The sequence below is a fragment of the Lampetra fluviatilis genome, chromosome 39, assembly GCF_964198595.1.
Source record: "Lampetra fluviatilis chromosome 39, kcLamFluv1.1, whole genome shotgun sequence".
Lineage (NCBI taxonomy): Eukaryota > Metazoa > Chordata > Hyperoartia > Petromyzontiformes > Petromyzontidae > Lampetra > Lampetra fluviatilis.
Genome location: NC_136313.1, coordinates 11732805 through 11754348, shown reverse-complemented (window position 1 = coordinate 11754348; position 21544 = coordinate 11732805). Strand labels below are relative to the sequence as shown.

The following is a 21544-nucleotide window of genomic DNA, read 5'->3' as shown; positions in this document are numbered from 1 at the left end:
GATCATAACAGGTACCACCACGGTCAGTTTGCACTGCTGTTATCATAGCAGGAACCACCACAGTCAGTATCCACTGCTGTAATCATAGCAGGCACCACCATAGTTGGTATGCACTGCTGTAGTGGAAGCAGGTACCACCACGGTCAGTATGCACTGCTGTAGTGAAAGCAGCTAACACCACATTCAGTATGCACTGCTGGTGATAACAGGTATCACCACAGTCGGTATGTACTGCTGTAGAGAAAGCAGCTTCCACCACAGGAGGTCTGCACTGCTGTAGTGAAAGCAGGTACCACCACAGTATGCACTGCTGTAATCATAGCAGATACCACCACAGTCAGTATGCACTGCTGTCATCATAGCCGAAACCACCACAGTCAATATCCACTGCTGTAATCATAGCAGGCACCACCACAGTCAGTATGCACTCTGTAGTGAAAGAAGGTACCACCACAGTAGGTATGCACTGCTGTAGTAAAAGCAGGTACCACCACAGTATGCACTGCTGTAATCATAACAGGTATCACCACAGTCAGTATGCACTGCTGTAGTGATAGCAGATACCAACACGGTCAGTATGCACTGCTGCAGAGAGGTACCACCACAGTCGGAATGCACTGGTGTGGTGATAGCAGGTTCCACCACAGTATGCACTGCTGTGATCATAGCAGGTACCACCACAGTAAGTTTGCACTGCTGTTATCATAGCAGGAACCACCACAGTCAGTATCCACTGCTGTAATCATAGCAGGCATCACCATAGTTGGTATGCACTGCTGTAGTGGAAGCAGGTACCACCACGGTCAGTATGCACTGCTGTAGTGAAAGCAGATACCACCACAGTATGCACTGCTGTAATCATAGCAGGTACCACCACAGTCAGTATGCACTGCTGTTATCATAGCCGAAACCGCCACAGTCAATATCCACTGCTGTAATCATAGCAGGCACCACCACAGTCAGTAAGCACTGCTGTAGTGAAAGAAGGTACCACCACAGTAGGTATGCCCTGCTGTAGTGAAAGCAGGTACCACCACAGTATGCACTGCTGTAATCATAACAGGTATCACCACAGTCAGTATGCACTGCTGTAGTGATAGCAGGTACCACCACAGTCGGTATGCACTACAGTAGTGAAAGCAGGTACCACCACAATCAGTATACATTGCTGTTATAAAAGCAGGTACCACCACAATATGCACTGATGTAATTATAGCAGGTACCACCACAGTCAGTATGCACTGCAGTTTTCATAGCCGAAACCACCACAGTCAATATCCACTGCTGTAATCATAGCAGGCACCACCACAGTCAGTATGCACTGCTGTAGTGAAAGCAGGTACCACCACAGTAGGTATGCACTGCTGTGGTAATAACAGGTATTACCACAGTCGGTATGCACTGCTGTAGAGAAAGCAGCTTCCACCACAGGAGGTCTGCACTGCTGTAGTGAAAGCAGGTACCACCACAGTATGCACTGCTGTAATCATAGCAGGTACCACCACAGTCAGAATGCACTGCTGTTATCATAGCCAAAACCACCACAGTCAATATCCACTGCTGTAATCATAGCAGTCACCACCACAGTCAGTAAGCACTGCTGTAGTGAAAGAAGGTACCACCACAGTAGGTATGCACTGCTGTGGTAATAACAGGTATTACCACAGTCGGTATGCACTGCTGTAGAGAAAGCAGCTTCCACCACAGGAGGTCTGCACTGCTGTAGTGAAAGCAGGTACCACCACAGTATGCACTGCTGTAATCATAGCAGGTACCACCACAGTCAGAATGCACTGCTGTTATCATAGCCAAAACCACCACAGTCAATATCCACTGCTGTAATCATAGCAGTCACCACCACAGTCAGTAAGCACTGCTGTAGTGAAAGAAGGTACCACCACAGTAGGTATGCACTGCTGTAGTGAAAGCAGGTACCACCACAGTATGCACTGTTGTAATCATAACAGGTATCACCACAGTCAGTATGCACTGCTGTAATGATAGCAGGTACCACCAGAGTCGGTATGCACTAATGTAGTGAAAGCAGGTACCACCACAGTCAGTATACACTGCTGTTATAATAGCAGGAACCACCATAGTATGCACTGCTGTAATCATAGCAGGTACCACCACAGTCAGTATGCACTGCTGTAATCATAGCAGGTACCACCACAGTCAATATGTACTGCTCTAGTGAAAGCAGGTACCACCGCAGTATGCACTGCTGTAATCATAAGAGGTGCCACCACAGTCAGTATGCACTGCTGTTATCATAGCAGGTACCACCACAGTATGCACTGCTGTAATCATAGCAGGTTCCACCACAGTCGGTATGCACTGCTGTAGTGATAGCAGGTACCACCACAGTATCCATTGCTGGAACCATAGCAGGTACCACCACAGTCATTATGCACTGCTGTAGTGAAAGCAGCTAACACCACAGACGGTATGCACTGCTTTGGTGATAACAGGTATCACCACAGTCAGTATGCACTGTTGTAGTGAAAGCAAGTACCACCACGGTCAGTATGCACTGCTGCAGAGAAAGCAGCTACCACCACAGGAGGTATGCACTGCTGTAGTGATAGCAGGTACCACCACAGTATGCACTGCTGTAATCATAGCCAGTACCACCACAGTCAGTATCCACTGCTTTAATCATAACAGTTACCACCACAGTCAGTTTGCACTGCTGTTATCATAGCAGGAACCACCACAGTCAGTATCCACTGCTGTAATCATAGCAGGCACCACCATAGTTGGTATGCACCGCTGTAGTGGAAGCAGGTACCACCACGGTCAGTATGCACTGTTGTAGAGAAAAAAGCTTCCACCACAGGAGGTATGCACTGCTGAAGTGAAAGCAGGTACCACCACAGTATGCACTGCTGTAATCATAGTAGGTACCACCACAGTCAGTATGCACTGCTGTTATCATAGCCGAAACCACCACAGTCAATATCCACTTCTGTAATCATAGCAGGCACCACCACAGTCAGTATGCACTGCTGTAGTGAAAGCAGGTACCACCACAGTAGGTATGCACTGCTATAGTGAAAACAGGTACCACCACAGTATGCACTACTGTAATCATAGCAGTTACCACCACAGTCAGTTTGCACTGCTGTTATCATAGCAGGAACTACCACAGTCAGTATCCACTGCTGTAATCATAGCAGGCACCACCGTAGTTGGTATGCACCGCTGTAGTGGAAGCAGGTGCCACCACAGGATGCACTGCTGTAATCATAGCAGGTACCACCTCAGTAAGTTTGCACTGCTGTAATCATAGCAGGTAACACCACAGTCAGTATGCACTGCTGTAGTGAAAGCAGCTAACACCACAGTCGGTATGCACTGCTGTGGTGATAACAGGTATCACCACAGTCGGTATGCACTGCTGTAATCATAGCAGGCACCACCACAGTCAGTATGCACTGATGTAATCGTAGCAGGTACCACTACAGTCAGTATGCACTGCTGTCATGAAAGCAGGTAACACCGCAGTTGGTGTGCACTGCTGTTATCATAGCAGGTGCCACCACAGTCAGTATCCACTACTGTAATCATAGCCGAAACCACCACAGTCAATATCCACTTCTGTAATCATAGCAGGCACCACCACAGTCAGTATGCACTGCTGTAGTGAAAGCAGGTACCACTACAGTTGGTATGCACTGCTGTTATCATAGCAGGCACCACCACAGTAAGTAGGCACTGCTGTTATCATAGCAGGGAACACCACAGTCATTATCCACTGCTGTAATCATAGCAGGCACCACCACAGTCAGTATGCACTGCTGTAATCGTAGCAGGTATCACCACAGTCAGTATGCACTGCTGTAGTGAAAACAGGTACCACTACAGTTGGTATGCACTGCTGTTATCATAGCAGGTGCCACCACAGTATGCACTGCTGTAATCATAGCATGTACCACCACGGTCAGTATGCACTGCTGTAGATAAAGCAGGTACCACCACAGTCAGTATGCATTGCTGTAGTGATAGCACGTACCACCACAGTATGCACTGCTGTAATCATAGCAGGTACCACCACAGTCAGTTTGCACTGCTGTTATCATAGCAGGAACCACCACAGTCAGTATCCACTGCTGTAATCATAGCAGGGTCTACCACAGTCATTATGCATTGCTGTAATCATAGCAGGTACCAACACAATTGGTATGCACTGCTGTGGTGATAGCAGGTAAAACCACAATTGGTATGCACTGCTGTGGTGATAGCAGGTATCACAACAGTCGGAAAGCGCTGCTGTAGTCAAAGCAGGTACCACCACAGTTGGTATGCACTGCTGAAGTGAAAGCAGGTCCCACCACAGTCAATATGCACTGTTGTAGTGGTAGCAGGTAGCACCACAGTCCTGTATGCACTGCTGTAGTGATAGCAGGTACCACCACAGTCGGTATGTACTGCTATAGTTTAACCAGGTACCACCACAGTCGGTATGCGCTATTGTAGTGAAAGCAGGTAACACCAGTCAGTATGCACTGCTGTAGTAATAGCAGGTACCACCAAAGTCGGTATGCACTGCTGTAGTGATCGCAGGATCCACCACAGTCGTTATGCAATGCTGTAGTTAAAGCACACACCACCACAGTCGGTATGCACTGCTATAGTTATAACAGGATACTACCACAGTCAGTATGCACTGCTGGAGTGGGCCCCGGGGGATCCCAGGACACCCCACAGCCCCCTCCTTCTCCGGGGCTAGGGATATTGCGACTGCCCCTGCTGGACTGTGTCAGCCCCTACAGGTAAGTGTACACAGTCCGTCTACGTCGCTACACATAGCCCATACATGCCCTTACACATGTGTAGTACCCCAGTAATTACCCTGCAATCAGGTAATTTGTATGGGGTAAGGTTAAAAGGTAGGTTAAAGATAGGCTCGTTGTTTTTACCTTTTACCTTAACTTGTCGAGGCCTACACAGGAACATTGGAGTGCAGTGCACTACCCGCTGGCGCCCACCACGTAGCTCCATAGCAGCCTATAGCAATCTGTTTGTGCGTGATGGTAGTCACGATGCAGGCTGAATTTTTCCTATCTTCCGAGATCTGACGAGATTCTGGGGCATTTAAGGCGATTTGGTCATCGGCTGTGTGCCATATGCTGCATGCAAAATATATAGTTCTATAAAAAAAAAACACTGATAATTGCTCACTCACCCGAGTTTATATCTGACCGGGCAAGCTCTGACTCACATTTGGCACGGATCCCAGTAAGTCGATAATCACGGTCAGGGTCGACTCAGTTCAATCAACACCATGAGCATCACCAACATAATCGTCATCACAACCATCATCATCTTCATCACAACCATCATCACAACCATCATCACAACCATCATCATCTTCATCACAACCATCATCACAATCATCATCGCCATCATCTTATCATATTCAGAGCAGCACCACTTCCTCGGGACACATGTTCCCGGCATAGGCAGGTGGAATTTTTGTACAAGCTCAGGACAGTGGGAAATCAGCACCGCCGCACACTCTTTTTTGGAAAAAACTAACAGTCTCTTATATCAAACAATAAAGTAATAATCTAGAGCCATTTGTCAATCATCTTCTGTATGAAGGCCTCCCCGTGCCGTGTCGGTCATGGGGTTATTTGTCCTTATCTAACCACACTGTTAAGTGCGGTCCCCAATGTAGTTGCCTAATATCATAATCGTTCCATTCATTGTTCGCTCCCCTCATCTGCCAGATGGAGTTGGGGAGCACTGCCTTTGCTTTTTCCTTATGACCATCAACAGCCACGATCTACCCACTGCTGAATGAAGGTCTCCCCATGCTGTCGACATCCCTCACGGTCTCACGGCATCGCGATGCAACAATCCATCGACCTCCGCAGTGGCCTCCCTCTCCGGCGCATTCTCTGCTTTGGCTGCAACTTCATCGCTAGTCTCGACCATCGGCCATCCCAGCGAACGTGCAAAGTTAACAGTGTGAGTCTCAGTGTGTACCTGCTCGTGCTTCTTTGCGCACTTCTCAGCTGATGTTCTAATATCTTCGTGTTAGTCTCCACGTTTCTGATCCGTGTGCGTAGTGGGCGAGTACACTGATGTAACACTCTCTCCTTAATGCGCACCAAAAAACTCCTTCCTATTATCGTTAGTCTATTAAAAAATGTTGATCCCGATCCACCTTCAATAAACGCCTGCGTTTTCTAGTACTGGCCCTCCAGCAGCGTACGTGACATCTACATCAGCTTTTATTTAACAAATGAATATTAAAGTCCATTCATTATCCCCTAGCCATTGTAGACGATGAAAAGCCGTTCGATTAAATGGAACTTTAATTCCAAGAATGCACCTCTCCGAGTCCCTTGGCGTATTTTGCCCATCCTCACGTGGGCGCTCAACGCCTCACGCAAATTTATCACGGGCTCAGTCAGCCCAGACACCGTCAAATCTCGATTCACTGTGCACCCACACGTCTGGAGAAGTCCCTGTGTTAAAACATTCGTCATTACCATTGCCTTACGGAAGCCAAACATTTGGAATGCGTCAGATATCATAAAACAATCGGAAGCTAAGCAGAATTGGAGCCTGGACTATGCTTGGATGCAGTATAACAACGACAATAACAACCGATGTTTAACACGAAGTGGTAGTGACGTCACTACGGCGCTCGTGTCAGGCTAGGTGCAGTATAAAAAGGCAGAATTAGCAGCAATAACACCACCCTCACTGACAGCAGCATGACCACCAACGCCAACAGCTGTGCCATAAGCACTATCAGCACCAGCAGTAGGAACAGTAGCAACAGCACCATCACTACCAGAGCAGCACAACTACTAACACCACAGCCACCACCACCAAAAGCAGCAGAGCAATAACCATCAGCAGCATCAACATCATCATCAGCACCATCAACATCATCAGCAACATCCTCAGCAGCAGCAGAAGCAGCAGCATCATCATCAGCATCATCATCAGCAGCAGCATCAACATAATCAGCATCATCATCAGAACCATCAACAGCATCAACATTATCAGCAGCACCATCATCAGCAGCAGCATCATCCGCAGCATCAACATAATCAACATCATTATCAGCCACATCATCAGCATCATCAGCAGCAGCATCATCAGCAGCAGTATCAGCATCATTATCATCAGCAGCAGCAGAATCGTCAGCAGCATCGTCAGCAGCATCAGCAGCAGCATCAGCAGCATCAGCAGCATCATCAACAGCAGCAGCATCAGCTCCATCATCAGCAGCAGCATGCCCGCTGCCCCCCCCCTTCCCTCGGCCCCCCCCTTCCCTCGGCCCCCCGTGCCGCTGCTCCGACTCGGGTTCTACTCCCCGCCCCTCAGCGCTCCCCTCCTCCCTCCTTGCCTCTCTCCCCTGCCTCTTCAATGCCTCCCCTGCCTCTCTGACTTGCGTCTTCCCCCCACCCGCGCCTTTGCCTCTCTCCCTTGCCTCTACCCCCTTGCATATCCCCCCTTGCATCTCCCCCTTTCCTCTACCCGTGCCTCTCCCCCGCTATATAAAGGGATGGACTCCTCTCCACTCAGCGCTCCTGCTTGGGCTCAGCGTGTCTCAGAGCTTCTCTCGGTGTCCACCTCGCTGTCGTGTTTGTGTTGCCCTCTTGGAGTTGTTAATTTTTTTCCAACAATTTCCACTGCCTGGTCGGGCCCCACAATCACCACCACCACCACAACAACCACCACAACAACCACCGCCACCAACCACCAATGACTCCGGGAGCTGTAGAATCGTTGAGAGGGTGGCTGGTATTAGGGACGATCGTCTTGCTCCATGTGTTGTCCGACAACTCCTCACAAGGTAAGATGGGCGCCGGGGTGGCGAGATGTTAACTGCCTCGCCTGGTATACAGGAGGTCGTGGGTTCGATCCCGACCTGACGCCTCTGTATTTGGAGTTTGCGCGTCTCTCTCCCCATGGTCACGTGGATTTTTCTCTGGGTTTTCCTCTCCACATTTAGAATAAAGATGCGTTTCGAGTATTTGGCTGCTATAGATTTTCACATGATAAGCCACTTCTGAAAAAGAGCTATAGTGCTCAGTGAGCCTTACCTGGTAAAATACATTTTTTTAAAGTTCATGAAAGTTAACAGCGACAAAGCGGAGGAAATTCATATGAGTCGAAGAATGCATCCCACCCTCTATGTGCACCACATTGCAATTAATACGTACACGTGTGCGTGTGTGCTATAGTGGTGGTAGTAGTTGTTGCTAATCCGATTACGACGGATTAAAAGCCATGAGAGTATATGTGAGTGCGACAGCACTTGTGCACACACGGTTATTGCGATGGATTGGCATTGAATGTACAGCATGCAGTTTGCTTGCAGGCGTTAAAAAAAGTCTTCGAGGAGTACATCTGGCTGTAGAACTCTGAAGTAAAAAAGAAGTGTCTGGGTAAAATAATGTAATTCTTTTTCTCTCATGCTCCGTAGCCACCTTAGTGGACCGCTGTGATGAGTGGATAGCTGTATATGACTTGCTGTGGAAATTCAGCACATATTTCCTCTTGACTTCCTAAAATAACAATGAGCCAAACATTTAATTGGGTAATGCTTTTCATAATTCACCCAAGACATGGTTAACATTGACAGCGGTGGAAAATTACATGCTTGTAAAGTTAACTATATTTTACGAATACTTTTAAACATTTGCGTTGCTACATTTTCAGTTTTGTTCTCCACATTATTTGTTTACATCCGAGGTTGGATGGGTTCTCGCCTGATTGTAAACTTTCTCTATGTATCTGTGTCATTTATAGATGGTGGCTTAAATTATTATAATTATGTTTTATTCAATCGCTTTTGCCGTCTTACTTCGTTGCTCGTTCAATCAATGGTGCAGTGGATAGAACATGCCTAATCTTGAGCAAACCAATTTCTATTCGCGATGTTGTTTTATAATATAAACTCTTGTTGCCTTTTGATTATTCGCTCAATCAACCCCATCATCTATTTTGGGTAAGATAAAATGATGACCACCTTGTAGGCAGTCAGCAGTGGTTTATCACATTCATAGAACTGTCATCATAATGTGAAATTTCCACTCCTGGTTCAAGAAACAAGCAACGTCCTAAATTAATTGAACCACCGAAACGATAACTTTTATGAACTGTATAAGTCTAGGGATAAACAGTTGTAGTCCGACAGACAGACATTTGTCCACAATGGGAATGTGGAATTTCCACTACGAGCTCAGGGCGCCAGGGGAGAGCGGCACACGCGGCCTTAGATCACACATTAGCTGTGGGTGAGAGCTGTTTTCCATCCTATGTTTTATGGAGACTCTAAGTTAGCTGTGTATGCGAGGGCTGTTTACACGCTGTGTGTGATAGAGGCTGTAAGCGGGCTATGTGAGGACTATGTGAGCACTGTGTGTGTGATGGGGGCTATGAGAGCTCACACAGACCACCTCCTTCCCCTACCCCTCCCTCTCTCCCCCCTTACTCCTCCCCCCTTTCTTACCTATGTAATGCGAGCGTAAATGGGGTTGTTGCTGGGCTCTGGTCCAATCACACGGCCCGGGGTATTGGGGGGCAGAGCCTGGTCTGCGGGGCGTGTGGGAGGGGCCACCGTTCACCTCGGCTCCAATGGGAGGCGAGGTGAATGGGGGCGGAGCCGGCGGGGCAGTTTGGGAAGGTCGGATCTGACGATCCGGAATTGGGAGGAGTCAGGGTCATGTGGGGGGAATGTATATAAGTGGGAGCCCGGAAGAGATCGGGGCAGTCAGGGAAGTTAAGAGGCTGAGCCACGTTGGGTGGTGAGGAAAGATCCGCGCCATCGGCCACGTGGCTGAAGGACCTCAGCACGCCGTTGGCCAGCGGTGTGCGAAGTGCAGGAATAGAGGAGCTAACGGAGGAGCGTGCGGGGCACGCGAGAGAGAGCATGCATAGCACGCGAGAGAGAGAGCGTGCGTGGCACGCGAAAGGGGGCGTGCGCGGGGCGCGCGCGAGACGACACTGGTCCGAGAGGAGGCCAGTGGGGGTGCGGAGAAGAAGCTGAATAAAAGACAAACGGAGACCAGCATCGCCTGACGGAGTCTTTTATTACACTGGTGTCAGAAGTGGAACGAGATGTCAAAACATCTCAAGAAAAAGAATATACCTGCACCATCTTCAGAAGACGAAGAGGACCTTCCTCTGGCGGTGGCGGTCCCGACCATGGAAGGCGTGGGCGAAGTAGCGGCGAGCGACACGACAGGAGTACAAGATGTCGTCAGGGCGGCCGGGCCGTCTGCGTCGACAGGCGCCGAGGACGGCTGGTGACACGTGGCAGTCCAGCTTGATTCACTGCGGGCCGTTCTGCTGGATTTAGTCACCCTGGTCGTGCCAGCGACGATGCCGGATCGGCCACGTGGCGGGCCTTCAAGCGGGGAGCCTTCAGGTGGGGCCGAGCCGTCCGCCATTGGGGCCTCTGTGACGCTTCCCGCCCTCTCCGACACACGGCAGGACGCCGCGATCTTGGGTGTGGTCGCGGACGAACGGCGGGAAGCCGCCATCTTGTCGCCGCCGCGGCGGGAAGCCGCCATCTTGTCGCTGCCATGGCAGGAAGACGCCATCTTGTCGCCGCTGCAGGGGACGCCTGCATCGGAAGACAGCAGCTCGGGGACTCACAGCCATCGCCTGACGACGATTAAATAATTCTCAATTGGAGGAGATTGGAGCACATTTGCGTGGCGTTTTGAGTCGGCCGGCCGATCCGCCAAGTGGACGGATGCAGAGGCCTTGGAAGTTCTGCCAACGCTTCTGGATGACAAGTCTTTGAAATTCTTCCGCTCCATCAAGGCCGCGAAGAAGGCGACGCTGAAAGGGGCGTTCGACGAAATGGCGGAAGCATACGAGCCTCTGGACGACGCACACCGCAGATTCGTCCAGAGGCAACGGGCACCCGAGGAATCGCCTGTGGCTTTCCGGGGCACTGTGCTTGAGCTGGCCATGGCTGCGTATCCAGAGACGGAGCCCGACTTGTTGGAGTCCTTGATACTGGGTAAGATGTTGGAGCTGTCCAAGGACTTGGGCATTCCGATGCCGATATGCGGCCATGAGCAGTAGACCTCACGGTTGGCAGCCAAGTGCCTCGACGCGCAGTTCAACTTGTGCCGTTGGGCACAGGTGACCGCCTGGACGGGGAGCCCGACCGTGGAGGGAGGCGCCGCCGGGTGGACTCCGTCAAAGGCCGTCTTCGTGCCGGACGAGAGGGGGCCTGGCGATTTCTCTGCAGCGGCGGCCCAGTGGGTTCCTCGAGGGGAAGCGGAGTCGTGCTCCGGCCCACCGCTTAGGGATCGTCGAGACGGGGGGGGGGGGGGGGGGGGGAGCCGGGCGGTGGGCCGACTCGTCGTGTTACCGCTGCGGGCGTCTTGGACACTTCGCGCTGGACTGTCGGAGTCGCCCTCACCCGCCTCTTCAGCCGGAGTCCCCGGCCAAGGACGCGACGTCAACGCCGGAGAGTCAACCATGTCAGGCAAGTCGGTACGCATCAGACACCCGGCAAGGCCTGTCATCTCATGCATCACCGTTGGTATGCATTCCGGGGGCCTGTTCTAATGGGGGGACTCTAAGTCCCCCCATTAGAGGGAGTATGGGCATCTTTGGTCAGGTGGAGGCGTGTATTTCGGTTGGGGGTGTGTCGGCTTCGGGGACGGTGTTAATCTCCAGGTCCCTCGCTGTGCCGTGTTTGTTGGGGCAAAGATGCCTATTCAGATAAGGGTTGATCAGAATTGTATTGAGTTACCGGCGGGCCAGAAGATTTTATTTTTGCCGTCGCCGTGGGAACAGTCCGCTCCGGACCGTCAGGTGCAGGCGCTATCCGATGTTTCGATCGACATTCCACCTGGCTCGCAGATGCTTATCCCACTGCGTTATCGGAAGCCCGTGCCTGGGGTCGAGGGGGCGGCGGGGGTGTTGTTGTTGCCGTCCAACGCGGTTACGGATGGCCTGGCGCTGTTCGCAGCACGAACGATTGTTCGGCCGGGTCAGCCTCCGTTTTTGCAAGTGTTGAATGGAGGCGCGGACAATGTCGTCGTGCTGGCCGGAACGGTTTTGGCACATGCTACGACCGCCTTCATGGCCCATGATGATCCGGCCTACCGGGGCCTCGTAGGGGGCGTTTCGGCCTTGACGGCGCAGGACAATTGATGGATCGCCGGGTTGTGCCAAGAAAATGCGTCCTTGACTACGGACCAGCGGGTCCGCACTTCGCGCGCTGTTGGAGAAATATTCTGATGTCTTTAGTAAAGACGATTTCGATCTGGGACGCACCAGGTTGCTCTCCCACCATATTGATACCGGGGATGCTGCTCCCATTCGGATGAATCCACATCGGTTGAGCCCGGCGGAGAGGGATCATGTACGTGGCGCGGTGGATGATATGCTAGCCGCTGACATTATCTCTCCATCCAACAGCCCATGGGGTGCTCCGGTGGTCCTGATAAAGAAAAAGGATGGTAATTTACGGTTTTGTGTCGATTTTCGGAAGTTAAACAAGGTGTCGGTTGCGGACGCTTACCCCCTGCTGCGTATGGATGATTCCCTCAATGCCTTGTCTGGGGCGAAATTCTTTTCCACTCTTGACCTCTCTTCGGGGTTCTGGCAGCTCCCCCTGAACGAGTCCTCGAGGGAAAAGACACCGCCCCTGCTACGTTCCAGAGGTTGATGGAACTCGTGTTGACCGGTCTGCAGTGGGACACGTGCTTGATATATTTGGATGATGTTATTGTGTTTAGCCATACGTTTGAGGAGCGTCTTCAGAGATTGGATGCTGTTTTTGCTAGGGTGCGTTCCGCCAATTTGAAATTTAAGCCCAAGAAGTGTCACCTTTTGCAACGATCCGTGCGCTATTTGGGCCACATAGTCAGCTCTGACGGTGTGGCCACGGACCCGGAGTAAACGGCGTTTATCCGGGACTGGTCGATTCCGGCTACGGTGGGTGACGTGCATCGTTTTGTCGGGTTCGCTTCCTATTATCGCAGGTTCGTTCCAAAATTTTCCACGATCGCTAGGCCATTGCACCTCCTAACGGCAAAGAACCGGAGGTTCAGCTGGGGGCCGGCGGAGGAGGCGGCGTTTCATGGCCTACGCGATCGCTTGGCGTCAGCGCCGACGCAGGACTACCCTGATTTCAATCTGCCTTTTATTCTGGATACCGACGCTAGTGACACGGGGATTGGGGCCGTGCTATCGCAGTTTAAGGGTGGCGTCGAGCGTGTGGTGGAGCCGCGTTTTATCTCCGGCGGAGACCCGCTACTGCGTTACCCGCCAGGAACTGTTGGCTATAGTGCATTTTGTCCGTCAATACCGGCCGTATTTGTATGGTCGCAAATTTATTGTGCGCACTGACCACGCGGCTCTACAATATTCCCTGAAAGTTGACCAACAGTCTGGCCAATTGGCGCGATGGTTGGAAACTTTGCAGGAATTGTCGTTTGAGATTCAATATCGTAAGAGGTCGCGTCACGCAAACGCGGATGCACTCTCCCGATTGCCGCAGGGATCCCCCTGCACCTGTGCCTCTGGCACGAATAGGTGCACGCGGGTTCCACAGCCCCCGCGTCCTGTCGTGTCCGCTGTGGAGATGCCCGGGGCTTCCACGTGTCCGGAACCGGCCGACGGGGTTTTGAATTTGCCGCGTTCCGTGTGGATTCGAGAGCAATTGCTCGATGATTCGCTGGGGGCCTTACGGAGTCGGGCTGTAAAGGAGAGGGGATATCCGTCGTCCGATGGGACGCCAGGAGCGGCTCTCCGTGACGGCTTGTTGATGTGGAGGGAAGGCTTGCACAATCGCTGGCGTCTTGTTGTGCCGTCGTCGTTGCGATATGAGTTGATTCGGATTCTGCACGCTGAGAAGTTGTTACATCTCGGGGTGCAGAAAACCTTGTTGACATTACAGCGGGATTATTTTTAGCATGGCATGACGACTGATGTCGTCGGGCATATTCGGGCGTTCTCCGACTGTGCCCGGCGGAAGCCGCCTAAGCAACCGTATGTTCCCCCAGTGCAGTCGTTACAAGTGTTGTGGGTTAACGAGTTGGTGGCGTTGGATATTCTGGGGCCCTTTCCCCCGTCCGCTCGGGGGAACAAATTTTTGTTGGTCAGGGTTGAATATCTTTCCCGCTGGCCGATGGCCTGGCCCTTGCCCGACCAGTCGGCGGCGTCTATCACGGAGGCATTTCTGTTTGGATATGTGATGGACAAGGGGGCGCCGGAAAAGTTGCTTACAGACCAAGGGCGAAATTTTTCTTCCAACCTATTTTGGGATGTGTGCGACGCACTGGGGACTAAGAAGGTTCGGACTTTTCCCTACCATCCACAAACTGATGGGATGGTTGAACGGTTGAACCAGACCCTGTCGGCCATGCTCTGTCATACGGTTAGCGAGAAGCAGGCCGATTGGGATTTGCATATCCCTGGGGTGCTCTCCGCTTACCGGATGGCGCCGCATGCGTCAACAGGGTACTCACCCTTCTTTGTGAGGTACGGCCGCGAGAATGTGCCGCCGGCGGAAGTACAACTTGGCACGCGGGCAAGGGGTCCTGTTAAGACCCTCCCCGAGTATATTCGTGATGCCGCTCGATGTGTGGCGGAGGCACGGGAGGCGGCCCGATTGGCTACGGCCAGGACCCAGGCCCGGAACGAACGTTGCGCCCGGCGCTCTCATTGTGGGTCCCCCTGGCGATTGGGGGACATGGCCTGGCTCCACTGCCCACAGGTACCGGTGGGGACCTCCCCTAAGTTGCACAAACCCTGGCAGGGGCCGGTTGTGCTTATTGAGGTCCCTAGCCCGCAGTCCGCGCGCGTTTGGGTCGGATCGCTGCGTTGGTACGTTCACACGTCCCGATTTAAACCCTACATGGCCCCGCGAGTGGATGCGTCATCTCCTAACGTTGCCTTGCCGGTGTCTGTCGCGTCCAATGCGCCACTGACTTTGCCTGTTCAACCTGCAAGCGCGCCTGTCGTGCCTCCTGTAGACGGGCCTGCTGTGATCCTGCCGGACACAGGGATTCCTGCACCGGGTGGGCCTACCATGGCGACGGGGACATTTGGCCCTGCTGCCCCTCCAACCCCGCCGCGGTTGCAGTTACAGGGGACCCTGACTATGGACCTCTCTTGGGAACGGGATGCTGGGATGGACAGGCCTCCACCAGCGGCGGATGGTTCCGCTCCTAAAACCCTGTCGGGACTGCGACCTTTGAGGGTGCCGCCTCTCGTGAAGGACGGGCCGGCGACCCGCACTCGTTCCAAATCCCTTCCTTTTCGTTAATTGTGTTGTTGTTATACTCTCCGTTGTGTCTGGTGATTCCTGATTGTGATGCTGTCGCTCGCATTATTTTGTCCTATTGCAGCCGGAACGGCTGGCTTTTCATCGGGGGGGGGGGGGGGGGGTCATATAATGCGAGCGTAAATGGGGTTGTTGCTAGGCTCTGGTCCAATCACATGGCCCGGGGTATTGGGGGGCGGAGCCTGGTCTGCGGGGCGTGTGGGAGGGGCCACCATTCACCTCGGCTCCAATGGGAGGCGAGGTGAATGGGGGCGGAGCCAGCGGGGTAGTATGGGAAGGCCGGATCTGAGATCTGGAAGGGGAGGAGTCAGGGTCACGTGGGGGGAATGTATATAAGTGGGAGCCCGGAAGAGATCGGGGCAGTCGGGGAAGTTAAGAGGCTGAGCCACGTTGGGTGGTGAGGAAAGATCCGCGCCATCGGCCACGTGGCCGAAGGACCTCAGCACGCCATCGGCCAGCGGTGTGCGGAGTGCGGGAATAGAGGAGCTAACGGAGGAGCGTGCGGGGCACGCGAGAGAGAGCGTGCGTAGCACACGAGAGAGAGAGTGTGCGTAGCACACGAGAGAGAGAGTGTGCGTAGCACACGAGAGAGAGAGCGTGCGTAGCACGCGAGAGTGAGAGCGTGCGTGGCACGCGAAAGGGAGCGCGCGGGGCGCGCGCGAGACTACACTGGTCCGAGAGGAGGCCAGTGGGGGTGTGGAGATGAAACTGAATAAAAGACAAACGGAGACCAGCATCGCCTGACGGAGTCTTTTATTACACCTATATAACCTCTTGCTACGGCAGCTCTCTCGCCCACTTCAGCATTTGTTCTTGCTGTGGTGTTCCCACCTGATGAGGATTGCTTGTGTTGCGATCGAAACGTCGTGATTTGTTTTATTTTATTCTTCCTACGTGACTTTACCGAAAGAACCAAGGAGTATAATTATTTTTTCACAAAGCCGCGTGGACCACCAGCTGAGTGCTGGATTCATCATTGCGCCCCCTCGCCCACACCCTGGGGAAAACTGCATGAGTAGACGACCCTGCAGTGGGGAGGAGCATTAACACAATAGCACTTGATGAAAAAAGGTGTCAATTTTGTTGCCAGATAAAAGGGTAAAAAACCAATTATCATATTTTTTACTGGCAAATGAGGTTCCAATGGTACAATAGCACTTAACACGTACACTCAACACATTCTTCAATCACACTGCCAACAGTTGTGTTGTCCTTCCCCCGCACCTCCGATTAATAGGGTTGGCTACGTACAGTTCACCATACATACGTTTAATTGGCGACGTTTCGAGCAATGGCCCTAACCTTCTTCATAGCACATTCAGGCAACAATGTTATCGGCGAATGTTATTGTTGTTATTGGTGCTTGTGCACCACTGCCAACGCGTCAGCAGCACTGCCAACATAATTTGTACAATCTCATATTCAGTACAGGATGGTCCAGATGTCTTGCGACTCCTAATTCATTGATCCCTAATATTTTTATTTTATACTAGCGGGAAGTACCCGGCGTTGCCCGGGTCTTCAAAATATTTCAAAACTACTCTTAAAAATCTAACAGCAGTGCGTACTGACTGTGGTGGTACCTGCTATGATTCAAATAGTGCATACTGTGGTGGTACCTTCTATGATTACAGCAGTGCATACTGACTGTGGTGGTACCTGCTATGATTAGAGCAGTGCATACCGACTGTTGGTACCTGCTATCACTACAGTAGTACATGCAGTATGTATCGACTCTATAGCACAAAGTACTCACCTGACAGTGGCGTGGTGAGGCCTAGTCCCGTGCAGAGCCTCCGGCCTCGCCTAGATTGTCCAGCCGACCGAGGTGGCACCATGGCAGGCTGGAGCTGGGCTGCTACCTCTGACACCCCCACCCCCCAGGCACGATGTCCCCGGCCGTTCTGCAATAATATCTACGGCCTATAGTGGTAGTATCTACCGACTGTATAGTAGTAATAACTGCACGCATCGGGGTGGGGTGGACATGAGAGCATTTAGTGAATTTTTTATAGGATTTTTAACGCGAAAGAAAATGTCCCCCTCACTCCCACTGAAGGTGTGCAACTTGGCATGGGGGCTGCCCCCCACCAAAGGCGCGTGAGTTGGTATGGTCGTGCAAGCGTCATAAATAAATAAAAGGGAATCGCACAAAAATAGCACTAAATAGCTAATTAAACTAATTTAAAGTTGACAGATGTAAAAAGGAATAGCGCTTGCTCACCGCGGGGCTTACGGCGTGGTTCCTCGCTATTTTTTTTTCACGTAAACTCCACAGTTGGAGAGCCAAGCGCGCAACCACACACAAACCCCGCCACAAACAAACCCCACCACAAACCCACACACAACCCCGCCACAAACCCACACACAACTTTTTACTTTTATATATATAGATTGCTTACATTACATATCCATTGGTGTACAAATATTTAAATTTAGAGAATTAAATGTGGGTCACAAGACATGTGGACCACCCTGGACTTAGCGCCCCCCAGTGTCGTAGCGAGGGTGGGGGCCCAGTGGGGGGCGAGACGGGGTGGAGCGGCCGCCACAGGTGCTCCGTCATAATCGGTGTCCCAAGTACTGGAGGCGGGAAGGGGGAGGGGGGGATGGCACCCTAGGTACCAATGTGTCTGGTTCCTCTCCAAGAGGTAATGAAATCGTGACCCACGCAGAAAGATTACGTTTAATTTTGTTTTGCATTAATGACATTAAATGCAACAAAATACATTCCGGATTTAGGATTCATATAGCGTCTAAAATCAATCGCACTGCACAGGAATGGTAGGGCAGGCATCATTATAGTTGTGGAGGGCAGCAGATGTTAGGCTTTGTTTTTGTTTTTGAATGTAATCATCATCTACATCGAATGGTATTCAATTAATGCACCAATGGGTGTCCTGATGCAACGTGAATCCCGGTTGGGTTTTATTTACAAAGCAAGGAATAACAAAAGCAATGGGCTGGGTTTGACTTTGTTGACCCACATCAATAGTGATTTGCCTTTTCCACCGACGCCATTACTGCCTATTTATTTATAGCATTGTGTTCCAGCCGAGAGAGGCAGTCTATTCAGTGATGGACTACTCAGTGTTCCCAAGGGGGTTCTTATTTCAAATACGCACGCGCATGGCACCGTTCGGAATAGAACTTGCATTGGTTTTTTTTTCCTGGAAGTTGGGTATTCTATCTCGAGTCATAATGAAAACGCACACACTCGCGCGCACACGCAGTACCCGCCGTCATCTCGCCGGCGCTATTTTAAACGGGGGTGACCCCGCAGAGACGCTCGCATTTGATGAGCGACTGGCACATCTCAGGCTCCGATCCAGATGAACGGTGCCCAAAATAATTAGTTGGGGCAAGCGACCTTGTTTGGCACCAATGGCCAACAGCCGCCCGTACCAACAAGCCTATGCCCCTCGTCCTGCCCTGGTCAAATCACCTAGCATGCCCTTGTGGCTAGCAGACCTGGACATTGGCATTAATCACCCCATATACGCAAGGATAGAATAGAACGTGGCACATCCCCTATCTCATCAGGTTATCGGAAGCTTAAGCAGAGTTGAACCTGGATGATGCTTTGATTGGCGACCACTGCACAACAGGTTAATGTGGAGCGGCAGGACTTCGTGGTCGCGGAAGAAGGCAGTACAGCAATATACACGTTGTAATTATTTATATACATCTACGTTACATGCTCCTTGCCTTCATGGACTCCCTCTACCTAGCGTGGTTAATTAAATGTTTTCAAATCATCCCCATGATCCGTATAGGCCTCCGGAAGCCCTCATCCTGCAGTGTATAGACAAACAGAGCTGTCTCTCTGCTAATCTCTAGGGGGACGGTGACAGGTTGGGAAGAAGTGGTGGAAATTTAATATTGCTATGGCACAATGTGGTACCTGGCCATTTTTATTCACATATACCCCACCGTTGGAGAGCCAAGTGCGCGATCACACACAAACCCACACACAAACCCCGCCACAAACCCACACATACATTTTAACTTTTATATATATAGATAAGGCTACCACCTCGCTGAGTACAACTGCTGAATTTCTTATATTCACTCGCTGACAGTCCCTTGTCAATCAACTGCTTGATTAAGGCCTCCCCACGTCTAATTTCTAGGGGTTGGTAGTGAGCGACCTAGTATGAGCTCAGATATCCCTTGCCACTAATGTTAGCCATGGCTGGGAATCAAACTCAGGTCGCCCGGTTCATAGTGCAGTGCGCTCACAGCTGCGCCACCGCCCACCCCAAATTATAGAATTAGTGCTCAGAAATGAAAGCGAAATAATGTATCTTTTGTATAAATGAGCCATTGGAATAAATTCCACATTACTATGGTCGAGAGCTAATACATCCAGAGCATAAGCGGCAGAGATTAAAGTGATAAACGTCAGCGTCTGGTTTCGATAGGCAAGTATTTATGGAATTACCACAGTCTCTGGATTATAAGATGCAAATCTTTCCCCTTATAATTTAAAGGAACATTTGGGGTGCATTTTATCGTCTAGTCGGTGTGCGTGTGAGACCAGATGCATATCATAACTTTTATTGACACGGCGCAAAAGTTTTAGGGTTTGTCTTACTTTCCGGGGCGTCTTATAATCCAGAGAGAACGACAGTAATCCTGGAAATGGGTGTACAATGTGTTATGGGCTGAATGCCTTGAGATGTAGAGCACTAATGAGTGAGTCTGTGATTCTAGCCATGGTTATATAAAAATCCAGTCTGCATTTGAGAATCATATCCATTCACATGCAAATTAAATCATTACACGTTCCATGTCTCATTATTGGCAAAAGTGAAAAGCCTGTATGGGGGGGGGGGGGCTTTGAAGACTGCACAAAAAAATCCCTGGCACTGTATGAACCTGAATTTCTATGGCAAAATAGGCAAATCTGGGAACAAATAATAATTTACTCAGAGAGGCCTTATTGAATCTCAACTCTTCTTTAAGATTAAACAAATTGTGTGATGCTGCTGCGTTGGCAGTTGGTGCACACGCATAATTAGCAACAACAAACTCAACACATTTATCAATAACACTGCGGCCTAAAAAGTAAAAAATATGTAAAAGGCGACATTTCGGAAAATGTCCCTTCTTCATGGCACATACATCGAGAGGTCAGAGTTGAAGAGTGCACTCGTTAAGACCATTCAACCTCATGAGATTTTCAGATACTGTATATATTTGTTATGTTTTTTGATGACCAGTTTTTTTAATTGGCACGTGAATATTTACCTAATAATAGCTTTTGGGTAACAAACCCTCAGCATCTCCTTTTGTGTGATGGGAAATGCTTGTAATGGGACGTCTAGTTTTGGCGATCGACCCAGTAGCTTCACGAGATGCTATGTGGAGAAATAAAGTTCCTTCCCCAACAGATGTCATTGGGCAGATCACACAAAAGGGAATAAGACTCAAATATCCACACATACTGATTCACAAAACCGTTTGGTGTACCCTTTTAACTCCCGGCCACTGTGCAGTGATGACTGATTTGGGATATGCACAAATCTCTGAGAACCAACAACCGTTGCCTCCAAAGCGTCAGATTTTGAGAAGTTTGGCCGTTACTTTTTACACCAAAACATCCGAAATACATCGCAAACAGAGTGTCAAAATGAAAATTCCATAAATCTGACAAATACGCAAATCAGCATGGAGACGTTAATTATAGATATTCTTCTGAGACAGGAAGATGAACAATGGCTTAGATACAGTGACTATTAAACTAAGTCGATGGACACATGTCATGGCTAAAAGTGAGAATGCAGTGGACCACCGGTGGACATGAGTTGAATATCTTGGTGCATTTTGTGTGAACGTGGGGACCCACTGAGTGTGTGCACGTGTGTGATGCCGTGTGTCATTGTCTTTGATGTTGTGGAGTGTGCTACGAATTCGGCGACCCGGGTTCGATTCCTGCTCATGGTCAACACCAGTGACGATTATCTGAACCGGTCCTGAGCCTCCTCTAGGTTGACTCGGCCTCAAATGAGTACCTGGTGCGGTGTGAACATCGCCACTGGGGATACAAAGGCGGCCCGGCTTGGTGCTGGCCACACACTCCCTCGTGTGCCGTACCGGCCTTCATAGGTGCTGCTTGCTAACAGCACTTGCCCCAACAATCTGTTTAGGCTAAACGGGGAATATTTGTCTTTTATGTGTGTGACGCTGCGTGTGTGACGTGTGAGTGACGCCCCGTGTGTGTGACGCGTGTGTGTGACGCGTGTGTGT

At 50.7% G+C, this 21544-nt stretch overlaps 1 protein-coding gene across 2 annotated transcripts in view; it reads left to right on the top strand.

The window, feature by feature from the left end:
- Positions 1-7497: 7497 nt before the first annotated feature.
- LOC144946003 (follistatin-A-like) overlaps positions 7498-21544 on the top strand; it is a 62401-nt gene continuing 48354 nt past the window's right edge. For both annotated transcript variants that reach the window (XM_078874735.1, XM_078874734.1), the window contains exon 1: positions 7498-7822. In XM_078874735.1, the coding sequence (XP_078730861.1) occupies positions 7732-7822 (91 nt within the window). In that variant the 5' untranslated portion in view covers positions 7498-7731. The remainder of the gene's footprint in view (positions 7823-21544) is intronic.